Source organism: Spea bombifrons, chromosome 12 (genome assembly GCF_027358695.1).
Source record: "Spea bombifrons isolate aSpeBom1 chromosome 12, aSpeBom1.2.pri, whole genome shotgun sequence".
In the NCBI taxonomy this organism is placed as follows: domain Eukaryota; kingdom Metazoa; phylum Chordata; class Amphibia; order Anura; family Pelobatidae; genus Spea; species Spea bombifrons.
In genome coordinates this window covers 18,132,418-18,144,548 of record NC_071098.1, presented here as the reverse complement: position 1 = coordinate 18,144,548, position 12,131 = coordinate 18,132,418, and the positions used below count along the sequence as shown (strand labels likewise).

At 43.5% G+C, this 12,131-nt stretch overlaps 1 protein-coding gene across 1 annotated transcript in view; it reads right to left on the bottom strand.

The window, feature by feature from the left end:
• LOC128469979 (NXPE family member 4-like) overlaps positions 1–9,734 on the bottom strand; it is a 53,539-nt gene extending 43,805 nt beyond the window's left edge. The window contains exon 1 of the mRNA XM_053451796.1: positions 9,631–9,734. Within this exon, the coding sequence (XP_053307771.1) occupies positions 9,631–9,711 (81 nt within the window). The 5' untranslated portion in view covers positions 9,712–9,734. The remainder of the gene's footprint in view (positions 1–9,630) is intronic.
• Positions 9,735–12,131: the final 2,397 nt, after the last annotated feature.

Sequence of the window (12,131 nt, the reverse complement as noted above, 5' to 3'; positions counted from 1 at the left end):
CTGTAAGTTATGGTATCAAAAGAAAGCTCTATCTCTCCTTGAAAAAACATTATATAGTTTACGTGGGTACACTATTCACAGGAAAAAGAGAATAATCGCTGAACCGACATAGCACATAAATAGCAAAATTGCTCCGGGACTTGAGGTACCAAAAACCCTGGAATTGAAGGGGTTAAAGAAATGAAAAAGTACTCACATTTGTGAGAGCAAATAAAGGTTGCTCAATCCTCATCAGCATGGGTGGTATTTTCCCCACCAAGGAAATAGCTCCAGTGAGAAAAATCAAAATAAAAAAAAAACAAGATAAAAGTCAAGATAAAAATGAAAATGGAGGTCCAAAAATAAGAATAATCCAAAGCTTTATTAGATAATAAAAGCAAAAATGGATAAAACATAACAAGTTTCGCCCTAGAAATGGCTTTTTTCAAACACTTTAAACACTTTCTGCCTACACCTCCGTTCAAAGACTACTCCCAGCGCTGAACCATTTTTTTGTATGAGAACAGGGGCAAGCATTGGTTTAGTGGCATCTGGGTGCAGTATTTATTTGAGACCCTGCTATAACTAAAATGCATACATACTAACACACAAACTCACTATTGTGTTAGGGGCAAACGAATAGGATTAGTGGAATGGAGAACCAAAGACCAAGAGAGGGTCCATTCGGTCTGAGGTGTGCCATGACAGACGTACCAGGTAGGCCTATAGAGGGCCACCCCGTAAATGGAAAATGAAAGAAAGGATAGAGGAGAAAAGCGGAAATAAAAGGAAGGAAATGAATAAGGGGGGGGGCAGGGAGGGCAACGTTAGGCGCTGTAACGTAGCTGTGGAAGGGAGAGGCGTTGGTTAAATAACCATAGCCCCTCCCACAACTACAGGCTAATATACATCAGCCTTCACATTTGTGTTAGGGGCAAACGAATAGGATTAGTGGAACGGAGAACCAAAGACCAAGAGAGGGTCCATTCGGTCTGAGGTGCGCCATGACCGACATACCAGGTAGGCCTATAGAGGGCAAAAAGAAGAAGACAAAGTTAGTTGTACCATAACATGACAATATGAATGACCAAGCTTATAGAGGCCTTACGCATTCTGAGATTGGTTGTGAGATATAAAGAGGGAAACAGGAGGAGTTCCATATGCCTAGCTTTTAATCACCTGGGCTGGAAATGTATTCTTAGATGCCGCCAAGGCTGCCCTGATTATGCGAGTGGGTTAAGGCCAATCCTGGTACGCAATAACCTAACATATCTGATAAACATGACTGACGACAACGGCTCCCTGGGGAAGGGCAAAAAGACTGGCTTTCGGTTTCCCAGTCAAAAAACCAACAACAAGGCTCCCAGGACTGCAACTGGGTGTCAGGACTACCCGTACAATGGCACTTACCGCAGGAGTTATTCTGCCCAGTCCCCTGATACAAAGGGAGAAGCCCCAAGAAACAGAGAACCAGGACTTAGAGGATCCCAACAGTAAGGAGGCCTAGTATGGGCAGGTAGATATAGGTACTGAGTAGACAGGTGAAGGAATCTCCGGATGACACAAACTGGTACACAGAGCAGGTAGTCACACAAGCCAGGAGTCGAGACACGGAGCGGGTAGTCAGACGAGCCAAACTGGTACACGGAGCAGGTAGACAAACAAGCCAGGAGTCGAGACACGGAGCCGGTAGTCAGACGAGCCAAACTGGTACACAAATCACCGAGCAGAGGTACAGAAACACAATCCAAAAGAGTAAACAGGCAGGCAGCGGGTCAAAATAACGAAGATCAGGAGTTCAGCAATATACGAGGTATAGGACCTCAACAGGGTGCAGAGGAAACGGATTTCCGGCTTTTTAAAGCCGGCGCCAACCAAAAACCCCGCCTCCAAGTTGACGTCACGGCCGAGATCTCAGCCGTCCATCACCACCCCGATGCCAGCCACGCGGCATCCAGAGTTCCTGCGGTAGCCACCAGAAGAGGAGGTAAGTATGGAGGCCGGGGAGACCTCAGACTCAATCCCTTGAGTTCCTTGCCGGGGGCGGATATTACGGCCGCCGGCAACGGAGCTCCGGGGAGGGATCTCGAACTCCCGGTTACCTCGGACAGTAGCCCGTCCTCCGGTACCGGGAACCGAGGGGTCGAGAACTCGTCGGCCGCGAGCGGCGATCCGCCCGCCGGGAGTCAGATCAGTGACGGAATTGGTAGGAAAAACGTAATTCGTGTACTTGGCCGAGCTGATTCATTTTCGTTTGACCGAGAGACAGAACGAAATGATCAGCAACAGAACACAAGTCCGAGACTTTCAGAGATGACGAAGAATAAGGCGTAATGGCCAGTACCCCCGGTCGCATGAACCAACGAAGGCTGGCTTACCGTACCAGTAAAATAAGGAACCCAGGACTACAACTGGGCACCAGGGGGCATTGGTAGGAAGAAACAGTGTACTCGGACCAGATTGATTCGTTTCGTATGACCGAGTGACAGCTCGTAATGATCAGAAACGTGACACAAGTCGGAAATTTGAAGAACCGAAGCTGAATTAAGGACAGTAGCCAGCTCACCAAGCTGCCTGCATCCGAAAAAGTTACATGGAAGTTTAAGGACTATATATGTACCAGGAGTAAACGGGATGTCAATTTAACATTAGCAAAGCTCTTACTCGCCATCAATCGGTAAATGACTGGGGGACTTCACTGGCTTGATCTTGCAGACCTCTAATACGGTATTTCCACGTGAGAAGAAACCAGAGAGGGTTCTTTGAAGAACTACAATATTTGATCTTGGACTTCTGTTAGGAAAAGCTTCATCGCTAAATGAAAAGGCTTAACTGTGTTCACCGTGAATTAATAGCGGATAAGATCAGATTGTCAGCTCTGAGGAACAGTTTGCGTATAATCGTCAATGCGTTAGAAGAAGATGAGTGAATTATGACAGTTGCTAAGTGAGACCAGAAGGCTCACACTCAATCCTTTCTCTAAACGTCCCACTCACCGGAGCTAGAGCCTGAGAAGCAGACATGTAACGGACTCACGGACGCAGAGCCTGAGAAGCATACATGTAACGGACTCACGGACGCGGAGCCTGAGAAGCAGACATGTAACGGACTCAGGGACATGGAGAAGCAGACATTTAACGGACTCACGGGCGTGGAGCCTGAGAAGCAGACATGTAAAGGACTCACGGACGTGGAGCCTGAGAAGCAGACATGTAACGGACTCACGGACGTGGAGCCTGAGAAGCAGACATGTAACGGACTCACGAACGTGGAGCCTGAGAAGCAGACATGTAACAGACTCACGGACGTGGAGCGACAACCATGAGCTTACCCCCCCCCATTGACTCTGGCCTGAATACTGTACCCACGGAGGCGCATTTAAGGAAAAAAATCATCAGCCGGAATGAGGGAATTGATGCTGAAGCGCGTATGGGGAATAAGGGGCAGACAATTAAAAATCGGCCTGTTCGATTTGAGAATTTGCTTACAGCAATAGCAATCAGGCTAATCTTCCAGGTCGGAAAAGGAGGGGAATCAAAGGGCCGATAATAAAACCCTGTTGCCAACTCTTGTAACAAGAGAAGATCCTCCGCATCTGGGTCTACTTAAGGCCTGAATGAGGTTGTACCTATGGAGCTTCTTGAGGTACAGCCACAATACCTGTATAGGAACCACATGATAAACCCTAATCAGGAATTTCGGGGGGGGAAGGAAAGACTGCAGCTTGTCTTAAAACCAGATTCCACACTAATAGGAGATAGACATTGCTTAAGAAATAATGCCCCAGGGCACATTGCTTTGGTAGGGCCCAATGGCATCAGTGCAAATATGCAGTAGCATGTACAGACTAAAATGGCAACCAGTGGTGGCAGGGCATGCAGGAGAGGAAGGGGGCAGGCCTGCCGGTGCAAGCTGGGCTTCCAAAATTGGCTAACCTCTCGTGAATGAAGGAGACCGATGCCACCCACTAGTGAGGTGAGCATGTCCCTCATTGCGCCCCGTCCACAGAACTAGATTGTGACGGTTGGATCTATGAAGAGGAGACAGGGGACTAGCAAACAGTAGGTCGAAAAATTTCGCTATGCTGGCCGAGGCCAAGAAAGGAATGCATCACCTTGTTAATACAGCCGTCGCTTTAGCAATAGACTGAACACGGAGGGAATGTGAGGCGGCAAAGTCTGACCCAGGAGCGTGTGAACAGGGAATGGAGGACCTCTCCTCTTGATCGGATAGGAATGACAAGTCTATGCAATGGAACCTGGACAGATACCCCGGACCTAAATCTGAACTAACTGAATTTCTAACCGAGCTCCGCGCTGGAGCGGGACGAAAACGTAGAGGGGAGGCCTAATTAACTAATAGTGAGGCACGAATACTAGCTCGTGGGGCGTAACCTCCAAACGAGGAGGGGTGTAACTTCCAAATGAGGAGGGGAGATTGCCTCGGGGAGGAGGGGGCCAACTGCCTAGTTCAAGGAGGAAGGAGGCCGTCTATGTAAGCGGGGACGTAACAAGGTCTAGAGAATATTGCCTCCTATCTGACTCACTAAACATGACACTCTAAGGTTATCATATTATTATTATAAGGTTGGAAGAGGGGCTCGGTTGTAATGACAGGAACCGACCTGCCGGTAATCTAATTATAGGAGTGGGAAACCAGACAGTGAGATAAAACAGAGTACCTCAATAATCACGTGACCTGGACACGTATCCTAAATAACACGCAGCACAGTGAAAACATAAAAACCTACACACGGCCAAGCTGTAATCGTGTAGAGTAACGTGAGGAAAAAATCCAAGCGGGACGGTTGATACGTGGAACCGCCTCCCAGCGGAAGTGGTAGAGGCCAACAATGAGTACCTGAATTAGCAACAAAAGGAAATAACCGTACCTGAGGTGGCTGTCCGCTTGGTAACTGACTAGACAACTAGTTAAGAAGACCTGTAACAGAAAGTACTTGAAGACCAAATGCGACAAATATACATAAATAGACCATGTGATCTGGGCACTTGTCCTAAATAACAAGCACCAATAATGAATAAAAGAGGGGGGGCAGCGAGAGTTCGGGGGCCAGCGAGAGTGCCTACTACCAGAAATACACAACAAATGTAACCTGCCCATAGAAGAACCAGCACAAAGAATACATAAGAACATACACGACTTATCACATGGCCAAGCTAAATAGTGTAGAGTAACGTTAAGAAAATTCGAGAGGACCGGTTGATACGTGGAACAGCCTGCCAGCAGAAGCGGCCGAGGGCAACATACAGTTCCTCAATTAGTAATAACAGTGACAGAGGGAATAACACAACATGAGGTGGCTGTCCCGTCATTAACTGCTTTGGAGGCGATTAGGTAAAGGAGACCTATAGCCGAAAGCACTTGCAGACCAAAGCAACAAAAAAAAATATATATATATATTACATACACATGATTTGTGTGTGTGTGTGTGTATATATATATATATATATATATATATATATATATATATATACATACACACACAAATCATGTGACCTGGGCACTTGTCCTAAATAACACGCACTAACAGCGAACAAAGGGTTAATGAAGAAAGATGGGGAAAAAAAGTGGTTAACTGGCAACCCTATCTGACTCTAGCAACAGAAATTTTCTCGAGCAGGGCCAGTTAATACGTGGAACAGCCTCCCAGCAGAAGCGGTCGGAGACCAACAGAGTAAACTAGTGAATGTAGCTTGTATGCTGATTGTTATCCACAAATGGTGTGTACATGAATTAATTGGAGTTAAGTAATTTTTGAAAGTACTCCAACAACAAACAATGTAATTGACCAGCTGTAACATACAATGAGTAACTCCAAGAATGAGATAGCGAGCGACTGTGAATACGCTTGTAAAAAAAAATACCTCCGTAAAAGTGCAGACATAGTAACATGAGCTGAACAGTATAAAAGCATGAAGGAAAGAGAGTGTGCTTAATGATGTGTAGTGCAGGAATAGACGCATCCAACAGGTATCGATAGTAAAAGGGTTAAACAGGCTTAGTAACGTTTGAGTATGAGAAGTGCACCTGTGTGGCCATGCATACATAAACAATCCGAATCAAGAAAAGTACCCAGCATAGCTCCAGTGAACGGCCACCTTTAACACAGATGTTGTAATTAGGCATGGTTAGTAAAGGAAACACGTAGAGATTACGAAGAAAGTGAAAACAGGCTTGGGAAGGTTTATGTTTGATTAACAGCACCTGCGCAGCGCCCTGCATACACAAAGCAGTCTGTACCAACAACAACAACAACAACAACAACAACAACAACAAAACTCCACATAGACCCCCTAAATTAGATAATAAATGACATAGCAAGCAACGAGTTCCGTGACATCACTTCCTGTATAGCATCAGCCAATGTTAGGCGCTGTAACGTAGCTGTGGAAGGGAGAGGTGTTGGTTAAATAACCATAGCCCCTCCTACAACTACAGGCTAATATACATCAGCCTTCACATTAACACCCACTTACTCTACCACTGTACACTTACATAATGTCGGTAAGTCTGTACGTGACAATCTAACAAAAATTGAACGTGAAGCTGTTCGCTCACTAAAGCTGGATACCGAATTAACCATTAAAATGTCCGATAAAGGCGGTATGGTAACAGTAATGGATACTACTTGCTATATAAAACAGATGCAAATAATGCTTAATGATGTTACCACATATAGAAAATTAGAGTGTAACCCCACAGAGAATTTTAGTAAAAAATTATCTAAATTATTGGAGGAAGGGGTAACATTAGGAGCCATTACAGCTAGTCAGAGTGAATATCTACTAGTAGCAACCCCTGTGACACCAGTGTTATATGGTTTACCCAAAATACACAAAGGTATTATTCCTCCCCAGATGCGACCAATTGTGTCATCCAGGGGTTCATTGTTAGAAAAACTTTCCTCTTGGCTTGACCAGTTATTGCAACCTTTAGTGCAACGTGTCCCAGGGTTTCTTAGGGACAGTAAGGATGTTTTGGCTCAGTTAGCCAATATCAAATGGAAAAAGGGTTGGCACTGGCTTACATGCGATGTAACATCGCTGTATACCAGCATTCCATGGGACGTTGCACTTAGAGCATTAGAATTCCACCTAAAAATTCATAGCAGGTACACACCTGATTTAAGTGAATTTATATTACTAGTCACCCAATTTCTTATGTCTCACAACTTTTTTTCTTTTGATCGAGTGTACTACCTGCAATGTAGTGGCGTTAGTATGGGTGCTAGACACTCCCCTTCATTGGAAAATCTAACGATGTCTTTTTGGGAACATACTTATATTTTTGACGTTCATAACCCTTTTTTGGATTCTATACAGTGGTACGGAAGATACATCGATGATCTCCTGTTCATTTGGGAGGGAGATGTGTCTTCCGTACCACTGTTTATCAGTTATATGAATGACAATCCATATAATTTGAAATTCACTCATGAACTTTCTTCTAAGACAGTCTCATTCCTAGACTTAAGCCTTATTGCTAATAATGATCAAGTTATAGATACTGTTACTTATAGAAAACCAACTTCAGGAAATGCATTACTGAGGGTGGATAGTAACCATCCAAAACATACCATACGGGCCATTCCTGTTGGCGAAATGACACGCCTTAAAAGGAACAGTAGCACTGAGTCTAATTTTCAAGCACAGAATGAAGGGTTAATCACTCGACTTAAACAAAGGGGGTATTCTTCTAGACAAATCCAACGAGCAGAGAATATAGTTAGATGCAAAAATCGCTCACAATTATTATTGAACAAAAGTAATGAAAGTACTAAGATAGAAAGCAAACCGGTATTAGCATTAACTTATTCCCCATTTTTCAACATTGCTAAGAACATAGTTACTAGGAATCTGTATATATTAAAAGAAGATCCAATCCTTTCTCAGATTTTATCTGCAGGGTGTGCAATTGTTCCCAAACGTGCCCCCACATTAAGAGATGATTTGGCTCCTAGTATGTTAAATAATCAAAATCTCAGTGATAATATGTGGTTACAACACAGCGGTTTTTTCCGCTGTTGTCGTCATCCATGTAAAACATGCAGATATGTTAAGGTGACTAATAAATTTACTAATACTACTGGCACTAGATAATTTCATATAAAAAAAATATTTGAACTGTTGTAGCAGCAATGTAATTTATGTCATTGAGTGTTCCAGCTGCGAAGTTAAATATATAGGATGTACCAAACGACAATTTAAGACTCGCATTCTGGAGCACCTCCATGACATAAATCCCCATTCCATACGATCAAAATCAGGGGCTTCTGCACACTTTTTGGATAAACATGCGGGCTCAAAAAATTCTTTTGTAGCCTATGCTATTGAAAAAGTGACATCTGGTTATAGAGGAGGTGATTTACATAAAAGATTACAAAATAGAGAAGCTTTTTGGCAGTTTACTCTTGATACCTGTATACCAATGGGACTTAACATTAGACAGGAATTATTGTTACATTATGATTAAGATTTATTTGATACAATTTTGTCTTGGTTAAATCAGGTATTTTTATTCAAAAATTATTTAAGATCATTATTTAAGTGGCAAACATTACTTACAATTGCATGTTTTCTGCCTTATTCTGCTGTATTTGTAATGAGTAGTACATTTCTTTCATTTTTGTTAAATATATGTATTGGAAATATTGTGATATATACACATATATTTATTCCTTGTTTTTCATTCATTTTATTTTTCATCACATATATACATGTTTATGCACCTCCCTGTGATATTAAAACACTGTGAGCAGGTTAAAACACACAATATACATGTAATAGCCTTATTGACATATATACATATTATTTGTGGATCAATAATGTTTATATATTTGCTGTAGGTTGTGTTGCCGTGCTCACACTGTTTACATTAGTTTTTTTCATCTTATTGCATTTAATTGTTTTGTAATTGGATTTTAATTGCACATGTGTTGATGACGAGTAATCTCACCACTCCCCTTTTTTTTGCCTTACTTAAGGGAAACAAATTCAGTGGTGAGTTATCTGTGATAAAGAGCAGGGTGCCGTTCGAAACGCGTCAGATTTTGGGTTTCCTGTGCACTAGATGCACTTAGGTGTGAACTATTGAACTATGCTTTTTAATCATTAAGTAAAATAAAGCTGGAAGTTTTTTTTTTTCAAGTGCTGGATCGATCCCTTTGTTTTTTTTTTACACTTACATACACACATTCTTTCTCATGCTCCTCCCAGGCAGGGCTAACCCTTAGGTGAGAGAGCATGGTGGCCAGGCCCCCTGCATGGCCAGGACAGGTAACCAAGTAACTGGGTGTACCTCCCCTGATGGCTGCACTGTACAGCAATTTAATACTACTATACTAATACTATAAAAGAAAGGTGCTTGGATTAACACTGCAACATGTTCTCTAGTCTCTCCAGCTCAAGATGAAAGTGAGATGGAGAGGGACAAAAAACATGGACAAGGACTTTGTCAATTGAAGTTTGTGCAATTGATGGGGTAGGGGTGAATTATTTTCTTTTTGGGCCTAAACAAATACATAAACAAGTTTGTAGCTGCTTCAGAGTATAAAAACAACGTAATTTTTGAAGAACAAAAAAACCCTCTAGCAATGACATTAAATATAGCGGTTAAGGAAATGAGACATACCGTAACAATCCTTCGATGGAACGAAATGCTCAACACCCAAACGGTGGCTACAACCACAGCAAACTTGTATCTGTAATTCATAATGCCAAGCGATGTATGACTGAAAACCTAGGAAAGATAGTTCAATATAAATATACAGTTATTCATGAGTACAATTTTAAGGCATATACTATTACCCCCAGCACTTAAATACCACATTAATCTTACTTCTGTAGACTTATGTTGGTGGAGACAAGGATATAGAGGGACATATGTTTATACCGTATTGGCCCGAATATAGGCCGCACTTTTTCCCCCCACTTTAAGTCTTTAAAGTGGGGGTGCGGCCTATATTCGGGGTCTAGCCGGTGGCCCCCAATAACATGCAGCTGACGGCCAGATACGAGAGGCTGTACGGTACGTTTCTATTCTCACGAAGCGTACGGCCAGGAATATCCAGCGGTGGACACACATTGCATGACCCAATCTGCTGCTGGGGTGGCATATTGAGTATGGCAGCGGGGTTAGGATACAGATCCCCCGCAGCGGTGCAGGGGACCTGCATCCTACTGTCTGAAACACTCAGACAGCCTCCCCTGCCAGCACTTCCCACGGGGGGAGTGCCGGCACGGGAGGGTGTCTAAGCACATCGCACGGACGTCCGCACAATGCATTTTACATCCCCCACCCCGACTTACCAGAGCAGACTCCCGGGTGTCTTGCAGGGCCTGCGGAAGACATCTACGCAATACGCGTATACAACTTCCGGTGCCGACACTTCCGCTGAGTGCTGGCACCGGGAGTTGTATACACGATGTGCATAGATGTCCCCCTCCGGCCCCGCAAGACACCCGGGAGTCTGCTCTGGTAAGTGAGGGGGGAGGACAGAGTGGCAGCATATCTCGGGGGGGGGGGCAGAGTAGCAGCATATGTTGGGGGGGAGGACAGAGTGGCAGCATATGTTGGGGGGGGAGGACAGAGTGGCAGCATATGTTGGAGGGGGAGGACAGAGTGGCAGCATATGTTGGGGGGGGAGGACAGAGTGGCAGCATATCTCGGGGGGGGAGAGGACAGAGTGGCAGCATATCTCGGGGGGGACAGAGTGGCAGCATATCTCGGGGGGGAGGACAGAGTAGCAGCAGATCTCGGGGGGGGACAGAGTGGCAGCATGTTTTTTGGTGCTTTTTTAAAGAAAAAAACTTTTTCTTTAAAAAAGCACCAAACTTTTAGGGTGCGGCCTATATACGGGGGCGGCCTATATCCGAGCCAATACGGTATTTATATAGTGGCAAGGCGACCATCAGGGGGGTACAAACAGTACAAATGTATGGGCAAGGGGGGGTATTGCTGTCCTCCTTGATTTGTCATGGCCCCCTCACTGGCCCCAGTGCCCCAAGGCAGTGCAGAGATGCGGAATTCGGATTGCCCGAGACATGCTGTTCTGGGCGCGGGGCAGGTATTTTTGCGTTTTCCACTTCCACCAGGGCTTCTAGAATGGAGGCCCGGCGTGACATAACCTTCTGGTGCTTCATCAAAGAAGCTCGAGCGGAAGTGCCAGCAGCAGCGGAGGATGTCTGCGTGCATCGCACAGACGTTCCCCAGAGAGGAGGATCCCTTCGCAGCGCTGCAGTCATATATATATATACATACATATATATATATATATATATATATATATATATATATATATATATAGTGTTTTATAATTGCCCCCCTCTATTTTGGTCCCTGCCCCTCCCCCATCTTGGGGGCCTAAATATGAAAGCTGGAGACACCACTGGTTCTGATGACCTGTTCATTAATATGACTGTACCAAGACCAAGGGGACATCCGTTCAGACTTGTAGAAAGGCCTTTTCGCTGCTTTAGATTTAAGCAAAGATGTGAAATTGACATACTCACGGTGGTTTTGCATTTAATTGATGGGCTTGGGTTTTATTTGTGCTTTTTTGTTTTTCATTAGCAAAGAAAAAAACAAAAACATTGCTAGTTGTAGCTTTTGATTTGGAGTCCAGAAAGAATGTGTTTCCTGTTGAGGTACAATTAGAAATTTCTTCAATGTAGGGTTTTCAAAATATCTTTCAAAATAATGTTTGCTTTTCAATTGATATTGTTCAGTAATTGTTATTGTGATGGGAGCATGATCATATGACTCGATTCAAGTTTTCCAATATTGGATGTATCCACTATAAAACAACCAGTACTAGAATATGTGTTATGAGGTGTTGAATAGAAAGAAAAATCTCTCATTAGGGTGCTTAATTTTGGACCTTGTCTATCTATACGTTTAGTTCTGTTTGCTAACACAAAATAGACCAAAGCGAGCTCCAGCGCTAGGTTAAACTCTCCATCCAAAATTGATATCTTTGTTATTCTTTTTCAGAAAAGATATTTGATTAGCGTTTGGAGGATATATGTTAACCAATAAATCGTGTATATATATGCAGTTTAATATTAAAAATGTGCGGTTGGCATCTACTAATTTAACTATGAGGGAAAAGTTGCTTATATATATTGATACAC